This window comes from Fusarium fujikuroi, chromosome FFUJ_chr01, assembly GCF_900079805.1.
Source record: "Fusarium fujikuroi IMI 58289 draft genome, chromosome FFUJ_chr01".
Classification (NCBI taxonomy): Eukaryota; Fungi; Ascomycota; class Sordariomycetes; order Hypocreales; family Nectriaceae; genus Fusarium; species Fusarium fujikuroi.
The window spans coordinates 2,656,511-2,670,692 of NC_036622.1; the positions used below are offsets into that span (position 1 = coordinate 2,656,511).

Sequence of the window (14,182 nt, forward strand, 5' to 3'; positions counted from 1 at the left end):
GACTAAACCATATTGATTCCTAGGATATGGAGTAAGGTAATAGCCAGCTCATCCGATCCTGATATCGGGGTGCAAGCATGGATCAAGGCCTGACTTACAAGCATTTAGATCACCTCACAAAGAAAAATGACGAACAAGCAAGGCACCACTAGGCAGCCCAGCACAGATCGAGCCAGCGAACAGGAAGACGTAGAAGAGCGAATCGATTGGTGGTGCCCAATAGTAACACAGAATTTCTCCAAGGCGGTGACGGTAATGGCTGGTGACGGAAGGCCATGAGGTGGATCACTCGCAGCAGGCTGGAGGCACTGAATGGGCGGGTATCACGTGCAGCCTATCCACTCGAACGTAGGTAGGGGCGACTGAATTTTTCGCTTGAGGTCCTTCCCTGCCCAAAGTCCCCCGCCGCTTTCAAAACATCAGGTCGACCTTGAAAGTTTGTCAATCAATCTTGGGTATACCCACATTCAACAACGGTTTTTTCAGGTATTTAGGATCCATTCCCTCAGCATCACTTCGCACCGACGTCCATCTCATTCTTTACCCATTCGATCGACCGTCTTGCGCTGTTGCCGACCACTCAACAGAAGCTAACTCACGCCTCTCAGCACCCCGCTTGTTTACATCCTCTGCATCTGTCGCTACAACACCACAGACACAACCATCAAGATGGCTGAGCAGCAGACTCCTACCTTCAAGCTCGTGCTTGTCGGTGACGGTGGTACCGGAAAGGTGTGTAGGTTCCTATGATGCAACATTTCTTTCGCGATGTTATCAACGACGTTCGAGCCCTACTCCGCCAAGTCGATTCTCGAGAGATATGAAGCGATCCCCATCACGTATCAACATCGACTAACCATCATGTGCGACAGACCACCTTCGTCAAGCGTCACTTGACTGGTGAATTTGAGAAGAAGTACATGGCCACCCTCGGTGTCGAGGTTCACCCTCTTGGCTTCACCACCGTAAGTCTCGCGACCCCACGTTGACCTATGCGGGGCACTAATCCATCACAGAACTTCGGTCAGATTCAGTTCGATGTCTGGGATACCGCCGGTCAAGAGAAGTTTGGCGGTCTCCGTGATGGTTATTACATCAACGGCCAGTGCGGTATCATCATGTTCGATGTTACCTCCCGCATTACCTACAAGAACGTCCCCAACTGGCACCGTGAGTCTACCCCGGTCATGATATCATCAAATCCGCAGTTAACATATTCCAGGTGATCTCGTCCGAGTTTGCGAGAACATTCCCATCGTTCTCTGCGGTAACAAGGTCGATGTGAAGGAGCGCAAGGTCAAGGCCAAGACCATCACTTTCCATCGCAAGAAGAACCTCCAGTACTACGACATCTCTGCCAAGTCCAACTACAACTTCGAGAAGCCTTTCCTCTGGCTCGCCCGCAAGCTTGTCGGAAACCCTCAGCTTGTAAGATAATATCTCACGGTCTCTTGACACAATATACATGCTAATCAGAACTAATAGGAGTTCGTTGCTGCTCCCGCTCTGGCTCCCCCTACTGCCCAGGTCGACGAGAAGCTCCTGGAGGAGTACCGCAAGGAGATGGACGAGGCCGCCGCTATGCCTCTGCCTGGTGAGCTTTCCGACGACGATCTGTAAATGACTCGTGTGGTTACGGAATACTTTTGTTGAGGAGGATGCTGCCAAACATCCAAGGAACGATGCATGGGCAGTATTTGAGGATGGCACATAGGCAGCCGAAATGACCATTTATGAGATCCAGGGTGAAAGTCCTGGAGTTTACAGTAGCGTGATTATGGGGCGGCACAAAAGACAGGCCGTCATGCCTTTCTTTGGGGCTCAAGGGACGGTACCACTGCAAAGAGCAGTGTCTTATTTAGTTTAGCTAGACTTCCTCCACCAAAAACAACGAATAGGGCCAAGTTTGCGTGGCTTGGCTAAGACAATGACCAATGGCCCTTTGATGGAATTCACTGTGCAATTGTGCATAGAGTGATCATGAAGAGATGCAAGACATGTTCAAAGCGGAGGATCAGTTCCGAGCTATTCATAGTGAAGAAGGGCAGATTTGAGTGTACTTAAATCGATGTCTACCAGGTACAGTGAACGCTGACACCCATGTGACGATGAGGTTGGCACATACGGATATGTGTAACCCCAGTGTTCGGAATTGTTAATCTACAGCTCTTCGTTGTATGGAGGTGCGATGGTACTAGGTACTCAGCCTTCGTCATCACACAAAGCTGGTACTGTGGTGACACGACTTATGAAAGCTCAATTATCACCCTTGATTTGACAATTCCGAGCTTACCCATATTCTGCATGCAGCCTGCCGGTCTCTTTTAAGGTAGCCGTGGGAGCCTTGCAGTAATATTCAGCCGAAACGTGAGCAGAATTGTTCACTGCTCGATCAGTCCCTGAGCATTACGATGAGAATCCCTTGTGCTGGTGGAGAGTTTCAAAAGGGACTGGACTTTCTTTACCAAGCCAGAAGATTTTCTCAAACGCAAAAAGAGGCACTATGCCAAAGACCATGGTTATTGTCTAACTAGAGAAGATCGCATTAACATTGTTGACCTCTTGTGGCGATATTTCTTCGAATATGCCAGTGAGCTGAGCTTAAACGTCGGTATCTATAAATCATGGCACAGCCTATGATAGCCTACGATTTCTGTAAATCAAATGTATTCAAAATCAAAGGCTCCCTGTGGAGATTTCCTTTAATTCGTTATGGACATCGTCACATACGTTGGCGTGAAATCCCTGAAAAGGTAACTCAAGTTCCCTACCAACTAGGTAGTAAGAAGTAGATCCGATCGTGTTGGCCAATAACACCGATAGCAGCTCTCTGTGAGCGCTGATTTGTAACATCAGATTGATAACACAATAAACACCAGTAGAACTCTGACTCAAAAGGTCATCAAAGCTACTGTAATAGCCGACCGCTAATACCGTCACATACATAGTAGTCCCCAGTGATGCGGAATAAAACGTGATAGTAGAGAACGTTGATGAATGTGTGACTCAAGTCTTGCGGTACTCAAGTGGTACTGACTTGAACCCCTTGATGCAAAGGAGGAATCTGGATTCCAAGGCCAAGTTCAAATGCACACGGCATCCCAAAGCTTTCCGAAGGCGCGCCTCAATACCTACTGACATATATACTCTGTTTATGTTTTTTTGGATGATGCAGTAGCCCGGATGTGAGACGCGTTTAGAGGACCCATCAAAACAATACGAAACATTGGAGCCATGAATGGATCCATAACACGTACCTGGCCGTTATACGAGAGACTGAAGTGGGCGTCGAAGTGTGAAGTAATTGAGATCACAAAGGTGGTGACTTGGGAGATCACCAGCCTCGATAATGGATGATGGAACGCAGATGATATCAGAGGTTTACATCAAAAGTAGCAGTTACAAGGATCCAGCTGATGGAAGAATGAACTCGAGATTAAGCTTGGCAGTGTGTTTGTTTATTTAGGTTAAGTTCCTATTTAAAAAGGATGGATGGCGGGCATGACACCCCTGCGTGCTGGCGCATGCAGCCACTTAATGAAACAGGGGTGTCAATTGACCACGAGATGGTCCCCAGGATCGCTAATACCACTTGTTAATTGACTACGTGGGGCAGCATGGTAACTGAGAAACAAAGGGAATGGAGAAAGATTGATGAGACTATGTATGTGATTTTGTCTCTTTACGTCGCCCACAAGACGACTCAAATGCAATCGGAAACATGTGCCCAACTGATATCCGAATGCATTCGCATGCATAATCTATGCAACGGGATGACTAGCTGCATATCGACCAGTAAAAGGCTGCTTGAAGAAAAACCAAGAGCTAACTTGCTTGCGTGGCTTGTATGCTCTTACCTTTTCATCAAAGTTCAAACGGGGCAGAAAAAAATAGAGTTATACCTAGCATTTCACGCGTTGTGATTGTCCTGTAGCGCGCGTCTTTTTATGTTGTTGCGGGGTGGTGCAAAAGGAAGGGGAAAACAGTGCTTCATATCCAGACTATGTACTTAACGTAAGGGGACGAGTCAGATTTTCTCGTATCTGGCCGATAAACATTTATGTATCTGGAATAAGACATTTTATATGAAAAGCTTAAATAATCAAGACACGGTGAGACACGCTCTTCATACCGCGTTATTTGAAAACTGGGCTATCAAAAAAGACAAGGCGGGAAAGCTAATCTAAAAGAACATAATGTAGATCTAGAAAGGTCGGTAGGGGAGGTTGGTTTTTTTGTTATTGCTGGGTTCCCGTCATCCATGTATGGTGCAGGTGGCCGCCAGCTGTTAGCATCTCAGGAGCCACACGCGGCGGATGGATACGTAAATTGACAGGGGTGCGCGTTTACTATACAAGGTTTACGCGGAGGCACAAGCGCCAAAAGCCTCCAAGACAAATGGGGTTTCCTTACAGAGCACAGAGGGGACTCCACTCGAGGGCCTAGGTACGAAGGGACGACTTTCATCCTGGGCGGGCCGCCTCGTTTTAGAAGACGCCTGCCAACATCAAGACAACCTCGTTTTTCTTCTTTCTCTTCTTCACCTGTCATCTTCATCATTATCTCAGAAAGGCTTCAAACCATCGGGTCTGATATCGCTCCCACCTTGCAGGCCGATCTCCAAGTTGATATCTCCCGATTGTTGTTGTTTCTTTTCCAGAACACGAATCTGGCGTCTCTCTGACTGGGCGGTAATGCGTCTGAATCTTCAATAAGGCCATCTCCATCACCCTCCTCTCTACCGCAATCATGGCCGACTCTACCAAATCTCCTTCTTTCGCCGCTACGCCCGATAAACACGCTCCCCCGGCCCCGCGTTTTCACGACATCGCTGTCACGCCCCAGAGTCTCCCTCCTCTCGCCGATGCGTCAACCAATTCAGCTGTATCTGCAACTGATTCGGAGAAGCATCCCAAGGGAAAGAGGAAACGGACAACGTACGTTGATCTACCTGACATTTCAATTCTGGCTGCAGCGATGTATTGGAAGGACTGAGCTAATTTTGATTTGATGGCGTTGTGCAGGGCGAAAGACAAAATGGTTCTGGAAGAGGCATACAGCAGTAACCCTAAGCCCGATAAACAGGCGCGCCTAGACATTGTCCAGCGCGTATCGTTGAGCGAGAAGGAAGTTCAGGTATGGCATTGACAACATTGCATTTGCTATTAGATCCTGGCATTGACATGGCGACCTACCACGCGTCTTCACATGGGGTATCACCAAACTAACATCATCCCCTCCAGATCTGGTTTCAAAATCGAAGACAGAATGACCGCAGGAAATCTCGCCCTTTGTCACCGGGAGAAGTTGCTGCTCTTCATCATGGAATTATGCATCCCTCAACTTTCGACCCAATTACACACACTACAACTCCAAGCAAACCCGAACGTCCATTTCCAGTGTCCGAAAGTTCTATATCTCGATTTGGAGATCCCATCTCTGTGCCCCCTCGACATTTCGACCGGACACCCTCCATGCCACGATATCACTCAGACCTTGTGAATAGCACTCCAATCACCCTCGGCCATGACAGTTTTCGCTACTATTCTGACGCCACTCCTAACCGCATCGATCCTACTCTCCCACACGAAGCTCGAGATGTATCGCATTCTTTGTCAAGCTCTATATCTAGTAATGTTGGCTACCTGTCCAACCGGTGGAATGCTGGGGCCACTTCATTCTCTACGCCAGCTGCTTTTGCCCGCAGCGGTGACGATTCATTCAGGTATGCCGCATACAATTTTACTAGGTGTGCCTTCACTAATCAAAGTAGATTTGATACGTTCCCTCCGTCCTCATGCGCTTCTGATCGTGTCATTGCCACCCCTCTCTCCCAAAGCCAGCCCAAGGTTCACCTTTCTACATCCTTAGACGGAAAGGCAGAATTAGTCTCCAACCAAGGCTCTCCTTCACGTGAATTGCCCCCTCGACCATCCTCCACAACGCCATACTTGCCTGAGGAGCGACAGCGTGGTCTGCAACGAGGCCTACAACGTAGTAGCAGCGCTGTTACTCTCCCTCCTCTTTCAGAACTCACTAGCAGTTTGCCTCCTAGTCTTGTGCGAGGTCGGTCTCGTGATGTGCATGCCTGGGAAAAATGTGCGGACGCTGAGAACCGTGATGAGCTGACAGCGCAGGCCGAGTACGAGTCGAACGGATCGGCGGCTGCAGCTATTAACATTCTTCGTTCTACAAGCGGGATTCTTCAGCCAAGCAACGCCAAACGCAACGCTCCCATGACAAGGCCCCAACGACCTCACCAGGCAAAGAAGGCAAAGCTGGATCCTACTGGGTCAAGTATTTCACGACTAGACGCGGACTTGGACGAAAGGGAAAAGGCTGACAGGGAGCATGGCAAGGTGAAGGTTTCGATGTTGGTCTCTCCGACAGGTGGTGACTCGGATAAGGAGAACTTGAGCCCTGACGAGGAGACCAGTTCGCCGGATTCTTACCACCGTCGACCTCTGCCCCCTGCCCCCAAACATGTTGGCGATAACCCTCGACGAGTGGGCCGGGCCCTGCAGGAGCAAAAGAGCCCAAACCTACTCGCAAACCGCGCAAACATAGCGCCCACACGACCACGTTCCATCGTCAAAGAAGGATTGGAGATTTTCCAGGACAGGATGAAACCAGTGCTGTCTTCCAGGGAACAAGACATGGTTCGAGGTTCTATCAGCCCTAGTAAAAAGCCCGATATGGACTGCGTGGCAGGTCTTCTTTCTCTCAGCCAAGGAGCTTGGAGGTGAAGAGGGGATAAAAGGAAAAACTATATCTGTAGATACTGGGGAATGGAATCCCGGAAAAGAGCGAAATGACTTTGATATAGCCTAGGCTGACTATTGTCGTTTCCTCTTCCGTGGCAGATAAAGGATCACTTTCTTGCATGGCTCACACGAGTCTGGTTCTCGATGCTTACAGCTGTATAATGTTCGGTAAAGTCCTGATTCATGGCGGCACGGGATTTGGGATTTGGGATTTGGAATAGAGTTCGGCGTCTGGAATTTGTGCTTGTAAATATGTTCGTATTCACATACTGTTACTTGATGTGATGGAGAACGGAGCCAGTCACTTGGCTTCCTGGATGGAAGAAAAATTGACAATAAGAGACTGTCTCACAGGACCTTCAAGGAAAGACTCAGCTTACCACTTCAAATGATGTTCAATGATGACCAACAAAGAATGATATTGTAATAGCACTGGAGCAAAAACCGAGGTTACAGAAGAAAGGATAGCCGTCGCTCAGAGTTGAACTAAGCACATAAGCATATTCAGAAGCCTATCGAAAGTAAAGTAGCAACCTGAATTTACTCGATGGCCTGTAAGAATATATTCATATCAAATTCTTATGAACGTCTCAAGAGACTTTAGAAAACCCAACTATTGCTTATATTATTCCCCGAGGCACCATAGTAACCCGTGTTAACCAATCCTACAATGTCCCTCTTTCCTTGCTTCCAAGTTGAAGAGGCGCTGGACGTTGAGTGAGCTTTCGAGAGATTACGCTTTATCCCTTGACGAGCCTCTTGCTGTTGAGCTATGTGGCCACATATCGTGTATTGTCTTGACGAGATCATAATCTGTCTTACATCTTATCTAAATGTCTAAATATTTCCCGCCATAGTTCCAAAACTACACCACTTTGCCATCCCGCTTATATCAAAAATGAAGATAAAGCTGATCTATCATTGTACCCAGATCATCTGAAATGACAGACAATAATTGTAACGCCGCCAACACCATGCCTAAAACCAGCTCTTATCCAAGGCCGCTGATGCCATGTATTTTCCTCACATACCCAAAAGGCTCATCTGCCGACGGATGGGGCTGGCACTGACACTCCCATCTTCACTTGCGTAGCATGCACTATCGGTGTCAATGTCCCAACCGATATCGTCATCATCGTTGCAACTATCTCCGGTGTCGGCATCGAAAGGCTTCTGTGCGGAAGCTCTAACGTTCCAGCGAAGAGTACGGCTCACGCTGTCAAACCACTCTGTATCGGTGCGTGTCACAGTAGGGAAGGGGTACTGAGAGGCAGTGATTGTGACGTGGTCACCTTGTCGCAGCTCGAGTCGACCCTTGCCATCAAAAGCGCAATAGGCAGTGGCTCGGGAATTACGAGGAACAACAACTCGAAGAGCCATGGTATCAGAAAGGACCATGGGTCGGAACGATAGGGTATGAGGGCAGATGGGTGTAAGAAGGATGGCAGGAATGTCAGGGTGAACAAGAGCGCCACCGGCAGATAGCGAATATGCTGTAGAGCCAGTTGGGGTGGAGAAGATGCAACCATCTGCTTGTACAACAGTGAGGAGTTCATCATCACCATAGAGCTCCAGGTTGGACACATAGGGGGAAGGACCACGATCGATGACGAGTTCGTTAAGAACCTCGAATTGCTCAGGTTCTTCGAGCTTGGGTGCGTCCAAGGCACCGGCTCCACGGTTGCTGCGATGAACAGTACACGTGAAGCGCATGCGGAGGTTAATCTTCATGCCATCATCACCCATGACTCTGTTGAGATGTTCTTTGTACTTCTCAAACTCAAATGTGGTCATGAAACCTAGACTTCCCAGACTGAATGAGAGCACCGGAGGTACAATGCGCTGGAAGAGCCATGAGGTGAAGAGGACGGTACCATCGCCACCAAGAGTCAAGACAAGATCGAACTTCTCAGGCTGGCTCCAGCACAAATCGGGTGTCCAGTACTTGAGCATGTGCTGGAAGCGCGGGTTCTCGGCAAGGAGACCAGATGAGTCGAAACGTCGTGAGTTGCGAAGCTTAGCATCGACGTAGACGTTGACGCCGAGGTCGGAGCCATAACGGGGGGTCCGCAGAAGCCACCCGGCAAGCTCGCGAGTAAGATAGACGAGCTGGTTGTCGCGTGCCTTGGTGACAATCATGATGTTGCGGACTGCGCGCTTGATGGGACGACGCTGAAGCTGCTTGGAAACCTCGCGAACACCAGTTGCAGTCGCGACAAGACGCGAATGTGACATGGAAACATCATTCTTGATTTCCTCGAGGACCTTGCCGATGTCGACAGCGTCGGCAAATCGCTGATGGTAGAAACATGGCGACTGCAAAGTTGAGGCGAGAATGGTAGCGGCCATATCAGATGAAGTTGTGTCATTGCTAGAGGTGGAAGTGTAAGTCCGGGCGGTATTGGGTGTGTTGATGGCGCCCGTGGTTAAGCGAGACTTTGCGAGGTCATTGAGGGCATCAGTTAGGCTTTGCGAGGGCGTGGCAGCGGCAGAGTTCTTGGACACACTCGTGAAGCCAGGTAGAGGACCGGCCGAAGAAGCTGGTGGAGAGTTCGACTCTGAAGGTTCCGTCTGGCGAAGAGAAGGCATGTTTGTGTGTGGGAGTGCGAGTGACAAAGCGTCGGGTTTGTTGTGTCGGACCACCGAAGCCAAAGCCCTCGGGCCAGAACTAGACCGAAGTGCGTCTTTCTGAGTTGAAGAAGACGAAGCTGGATGATCTGCAGTTGATGAGGGTAATGGTAGAGTGGAAGATTGTGAAGAGGGCGAGCTCAATGAAGTTGTATCTTTTGGGGCAGATGACAAAGTAGAGGCTCCACAATCTTCCAGGAGAGTTTGAGGTTTTAAACGATCCGAGACTGACAACGACAAAGGAGATGGGGACAATGTTGAGAACACACTTGGCTGCTCAACTTCTAATTGTGTGGTCTGAACAGTGTCCGAGCTAAAACCTGTATCGGCGAGTGTGCTCCTCTTATTAAGGACAGGTGAATGGGAAGAGCGAGCAGGAGACAAGCAATACCCGTTGTCTCGGGGGCTGCCAAGAGCTGGGTGGAGAGCCGTGGGAGACAGTACGCCTGTCATACTTCCGTTGCTGGCGGAGGAGGCTAGGTACTTGGGTCGGTAGACTTGGAGGGGAGGGGGCAAAGGAATTGGTGGACAAGGCCCCTGTAGGTGACCCGTAACGTGGAACAGATGGGGGATGTTAGACCAGGACCCTAAAGAGGATAAAATCCCAAAATTAGATGGGGTTCCAATGTGACGAGCACGCGATGTCTCTCGTTGTCTTTGTTTTTTATCGTGTGCTTTCCCACACAATGCTTGATTGTTCACCCGACTTTTGCTGAAGCGGACTTGTTCACTGCTAAGTAAGTTTCTCGATGAATCCTGGCGGCGATAAGCAATAAGCTTGGCCGATGGGAATTCCGACACAGGTGAGCGGGCCGCGGAGACAAGCGGAGAAAAGCTTCGGAGTTGATAAGTGTGAATGACAATGCAATGCCGTACTTGCAACCGTATCAGGTACAGTACCGACCACGTTCCGACGAACGAATCTCACTCGATTCCAGTTTGCGCTGTACACAAGGAGTGAACCCCCCAGGGGCTGGCCTGACAAGCAAGATACAGATGACGTCGCAATGCAAGTCTGTTGCTACCTCGCTTCCCCTGTGATCCCCCGAATGGAATACAAGGATGTGCTGATAGAGCGATTGATGTACTGAATCAATCAGTCACCGTTCACCCTGAATATCGAGATATTAATAGACTCTCGTCCAATAATCTCTCCTTGATGCAGCGAGGTGCGGCAGGGTTGTAGAATATCCAATTAGGAAAAACGGTAGCAGCCCACTCTTGGAAATCGAAAAGTCGAGAAGTCGAAAAGTGATATCCGTAACCCCCGTGACGAGCTATCTTTCTGACCGTTGCCAAATCTCGTCGAGAACCCCAGTCAGTTGCGGGGATGAGACACCCACTCACGGAGATACGCCAGGGATGTCGATAGCTTTCTTAAGACGCAAGAGCCGAGCCGAGCGGGAGGGACACGCCGCTATTGGTGGTGCTTGTGATGAGAATCCTTAGTCGCAGCAATACACGATGCACGTGGGTGATGTGAGCAGCTGGGATCAAGCACCAAGAGACTGGTTAGACTAGATCCTGAGGTTGTTGGTCGTGCTGTTGGTTGATCTTGTTGGTTGCAGTGTTCGGCTGCCGACTCTATATGTTGCTCAAATTCAACGTCACGGCGGCGGCAGTTGATTCAAGGTTGAGGCTGGGAAAAGAGAACCTTCTTTTGCAATCGACAAAGTGCAACCGGAATTTCGGGAAGAAACAGCGAAGAGCCACACAGAGAAAGGAAGCAAGGCAAGGAAGGATTCCGGGATCTCTTTTGGCTGCAGTGCAGATGTAACACAACACTACGCCAGTCCAAAGCTGCAAGCCACAAATATGTGATGTAAGTATTCAACGACCAGCGAAGAAGATAGGTTGTCGAGCGGATTCAGCCCTCAAAAAGAACCAACAGGTTAAATTACTTGGCGCCAATGGGAGGGTTGTGACAAAGAAGACAGAGACGCAGCGAGCGACCAAGAATGTTGGTGACCAAGCGAAGGAATTATAAATAAATAAAAAGAGGCCGTAAGCGAGAGGCAAAGATGAAAATAAAGTGGGCGATTTTGCACGAGACTCACAGAGTCTTGTCGGCGAACGCGTGATTACAATCAATGTAAAAAAAGAGAACAAAATACGAGTGCTCGAAGGAGAGTGTTGAGACCGGCTACCGAACCCAAGAATTTGCTGTGTGCTCTACCTGGGCTTTAATACTCTGGCTTCATTTTCCTTGCGTGTGTTTTCGAATATCGCGAGCTATAAAACCTGCCTCTATCCCCTGTGTTTTAGCTCTAGGGTCCCAGCTTTGGGGGGAAAGGAAAGGCTCCCGTCGTGGATAGTCCAGCCCCTTCCACTGGAGGGTCGACCCTGGTAACCCCTTTCTCAGCCTAGAACTCCTTGTCACAAAATCTTTTCCTCGTCTAGCGCCTGTTGAGACACGTCGATTGGAAACCATGTTGCAGTCTCTTCGTCTCTGTACAGGGACCCAACTATGTGGTTATAAACTAAGCGAATTAGCAAGTACTATGCTAGTGTCAACAAGGCAGGAGAAACAACAAATAGTATGTATGTGCTCCTTAATCGATGTCAATAAGATATCAAGATCATATCATATCATATAAGTTGTCAATGTTCTATGGATCCCTAACCAACGGGTCTATAGCCTAGCCGCGGCTCAACTAACCACTTACACTTCTCTGTTATAACCGTGCGGGAAAGTGGAACTAACAGTTGTCAAGTGGGCGCCGTCTTGTTTTTCAATGGTTCAATGGCGAATGGTTCAGGGTCGTTGCAGATTTCTCCAGTTTGTCGATTCATGGTCTCAGTAGCGCTCAATGCTCCCTGTGCAGCTGCAGTGGCTTGATCGTTTTCAGTGCAACGGTAACTAATGCACATTATGTATTTTAGAAGAGTTTGGCATAAGAACTACGGATATACAATGTTTGGCGTCTTGATGTTCACGTTCTCGTCCTTTGAAACTTTCTTCTGTAGATCGTCGACCTCAGGCCCCGAGCTTACGTTGTAACCTTAGTTGTGATAAACCTTTAGCGATTGTGACACCAGGTTTAAGTATTCGTGGCGCCAAGCTAGGTAACACCGTAACAGGTTGTTTACCAAACATGCCGGCGAAATCTTGAAGGCGATGACCAATGTAACATCGTTGGGCGAAGGCGTGGCAATTCGTCTCAGCTCTTTGTTGAGCATCCAGAGATCTAGGCATGTACGTATTCGAAAACATTGCTAAACACCTTGTTAGGTAATTGCAAGGAAATATCATACCTGACTGGACAGTTGTCATCTCAATGCAAACCCCAGTGTTTGTCAACCCCTGTTAGAGAACGTAAATGCGCATCACGTCTTACAGTATCAAGTTACGGGAACCAACCAGCTACGGTAAAACACGATCGTGAAGATTTGAACTCGAAAATTTTGCGAAATCCAATGGTATCTTTGATCCTCCGTAAACAGATTCGACCCCCGAATCGGCCTGAGACCGCCCATACAATTTCTGATGCCGTGGTGAAACACAGAGCCAGGAACTTGTCCACTGAGGAGCCGCCATATCCAGAGCTTACCCGATAGCAGCCCGGATCAGAAAGTCCCGAGACTCTGCCAACTATACTTGGCGGTTTTAATACTAGTACAATGGCCCTTTTGATCGTTGAGGTTTGACCCTCTTTCTCAGGATTGAGGTTGGCCTCAAAGTGCGGTAAGCCTTCGCCACGAGCTGACGCTGAGATTTATCAGGTTGGTAAGCCAGCCGAGGCTGGGCGCCTAGACGAGAGTTTGATTGTCATCTTGGCGGGAGAACCATGTTGGAAATACCGAGCGTGGGATATCATGCACATGGTTTGGTGTATCATTTCCAGTAGAGATCCTCCGCCACCTTCGCTTCCATGACAGAGCGGATGAACTGTCTCATGCTTCTCGACTCCATGTCATCGCCGGACATGGTTGTATCGAAACCAGACTGTTGATACTCGCAGCATATACGTTGTCCAAGCTGAAGAACATTGGTCCATTCAGCGGGAGTGAAGGCGCCCTCGCTCTCCGACAAGAGCAACTCATCATGAGAAGTGAAACCGAGAACGTGAACCGACTTAGCATGATCGATATCCACAGCGCTTGGATCGATGATGATGGACTTGCCCTCCTCTTCTGGAACAGCAAGAAGTGTCGCCGCGCCAATACTCTTCAGAGGGATGGCAGCGCTGAGGAGTCCCAGGATGGCAGAGTGAAGAAGTGCAGGAATGATAGGGAGATTCTGCAACGAGCATTAGTTTATCGGTACCACCAAAGTTTGACATTGAAGCTTACCAACTGTGCCTGGACCAGTTTTGCGTTGACATAGGCATTCTCAGGTGTCTCGGCAACCTGAAGAGTGATCTGGATCACACACCGAGGATAGTCTCTCACAGGGATAAGTTGCCTAATCGCTGCCTGCATGATTGACTCAAGCTGTCTCTCACGGGTACCTGTTGCAACACGCATGAGGAATTGCTATTCTGTAACAAGGGATGTGGGGGATCTCACCTCCAACGCCAGCGGCAGGACGAACAATGACGTCCACTAGAGCCTCGAAGGCATTCTCATCTCGTCTTTGGGCTTCTACGGGGCCATTGACAGCGGCTATCACGGCATATCCCCCGTATGAGAACGTCGCAGAGCCGTCAGCCTTGGCGAGGTGTGACAGCTCTGCTGCAGGTTCAGCTAAAGGAGCCATTGTTGTTGGTGTTGAGACGATTTAGTCGTGTAAGGCTGGAAATTTTCTTGGGGGTTTGAAGTTTAGCCCAGCGTAGCGCACGGGACAAGGG

At 49.0% G+C, this 14,182-nt stretch overlaps 4 protein-coding genes; 2 read left to right on the forward strand and 2 right to left on the reverse strand.

Annotated features, from left to right (window-relative positions):
* Positions 1-669: 669 nt before the first annotated feature.
* On the forward strand, positions 670-1,620 carry FFUJ_01282 (probable GSP1-GTP-binding protein of the ras superfamily; the record flags this gene model as incomplete). XM_023580462.1 has 5 exons in its annotated part: positions 670-732; positions 873-965; positions 1,017-1,170; positions 1,223-1,428; positions 1,486-1,620. 5 exons carry the CDS (start codon positions 670-672, stop codon positions 1,618-1,620), a joined length of 651 nt encoding a protein of 216 aa, XP_023424270.1.
* Positions 1,621-4,749: 3,129 nt separating this feature from the next.
* Positions 4,750-6,746, forward strand: FFUJ_01281 (related to LIM homeobox protein; the record flags this gene model as incomplete). XM_023580473.1 has 4 exons in its annotated part: positions 4,750-4,937; positions 5,025-5,136; positions 5,244-5,725; positions 5,774-6,746. The coding sequence occupies 4 exons, from the start codon at positions 4,750-4,752 to the stop codon at positions 6,744-6,746; spliced, it is 1,755 nt and encodes a 584-aa protein (XP_023424271.1).
* Positions 6,747-7,787: 1,041 nt separating this feature from the next.
* Positions 7,788-9,845, reverse strand: FFUJ_01280 (probable UTR1 protein, associated with ferric reductase activity; the record flags this gene model as incomplete). The annotated part of the gene is made up of 1 exon (XM_023580484.1): positions 7,788-9,845. The coding sequence occupies one exon, from the start codon at positions 9,843-9,845 to the stop codon at positions 7,788-7,790; it is 2,058 nt and encodes a 685-aa protein (XP_023424272.1).
* A 3,382-nt stretch (positions 9,846-13,227) lies between these two features.
* On the reverse strand, positions 13,228-14,091 carry FFUJ_01279 (related to RRP46 protein, involved in rRNA processing; the record flags this gene model as incomplete). XM_023580495.1 has 3 exons in its annotated part: positions 13,228-13,632; positions 13,686-13,843; positions 13,902-14,091. 3 exons carry the CDS (start codon positions 14,089-14,091, stop codon positions 13,228-13,230), a joined length of 753 nt encoding a protein of 250 aa, XP_023424273.1.
* Between the last annotated feature and the right edge of the window lie 91 nt (positions 14,092-14,182).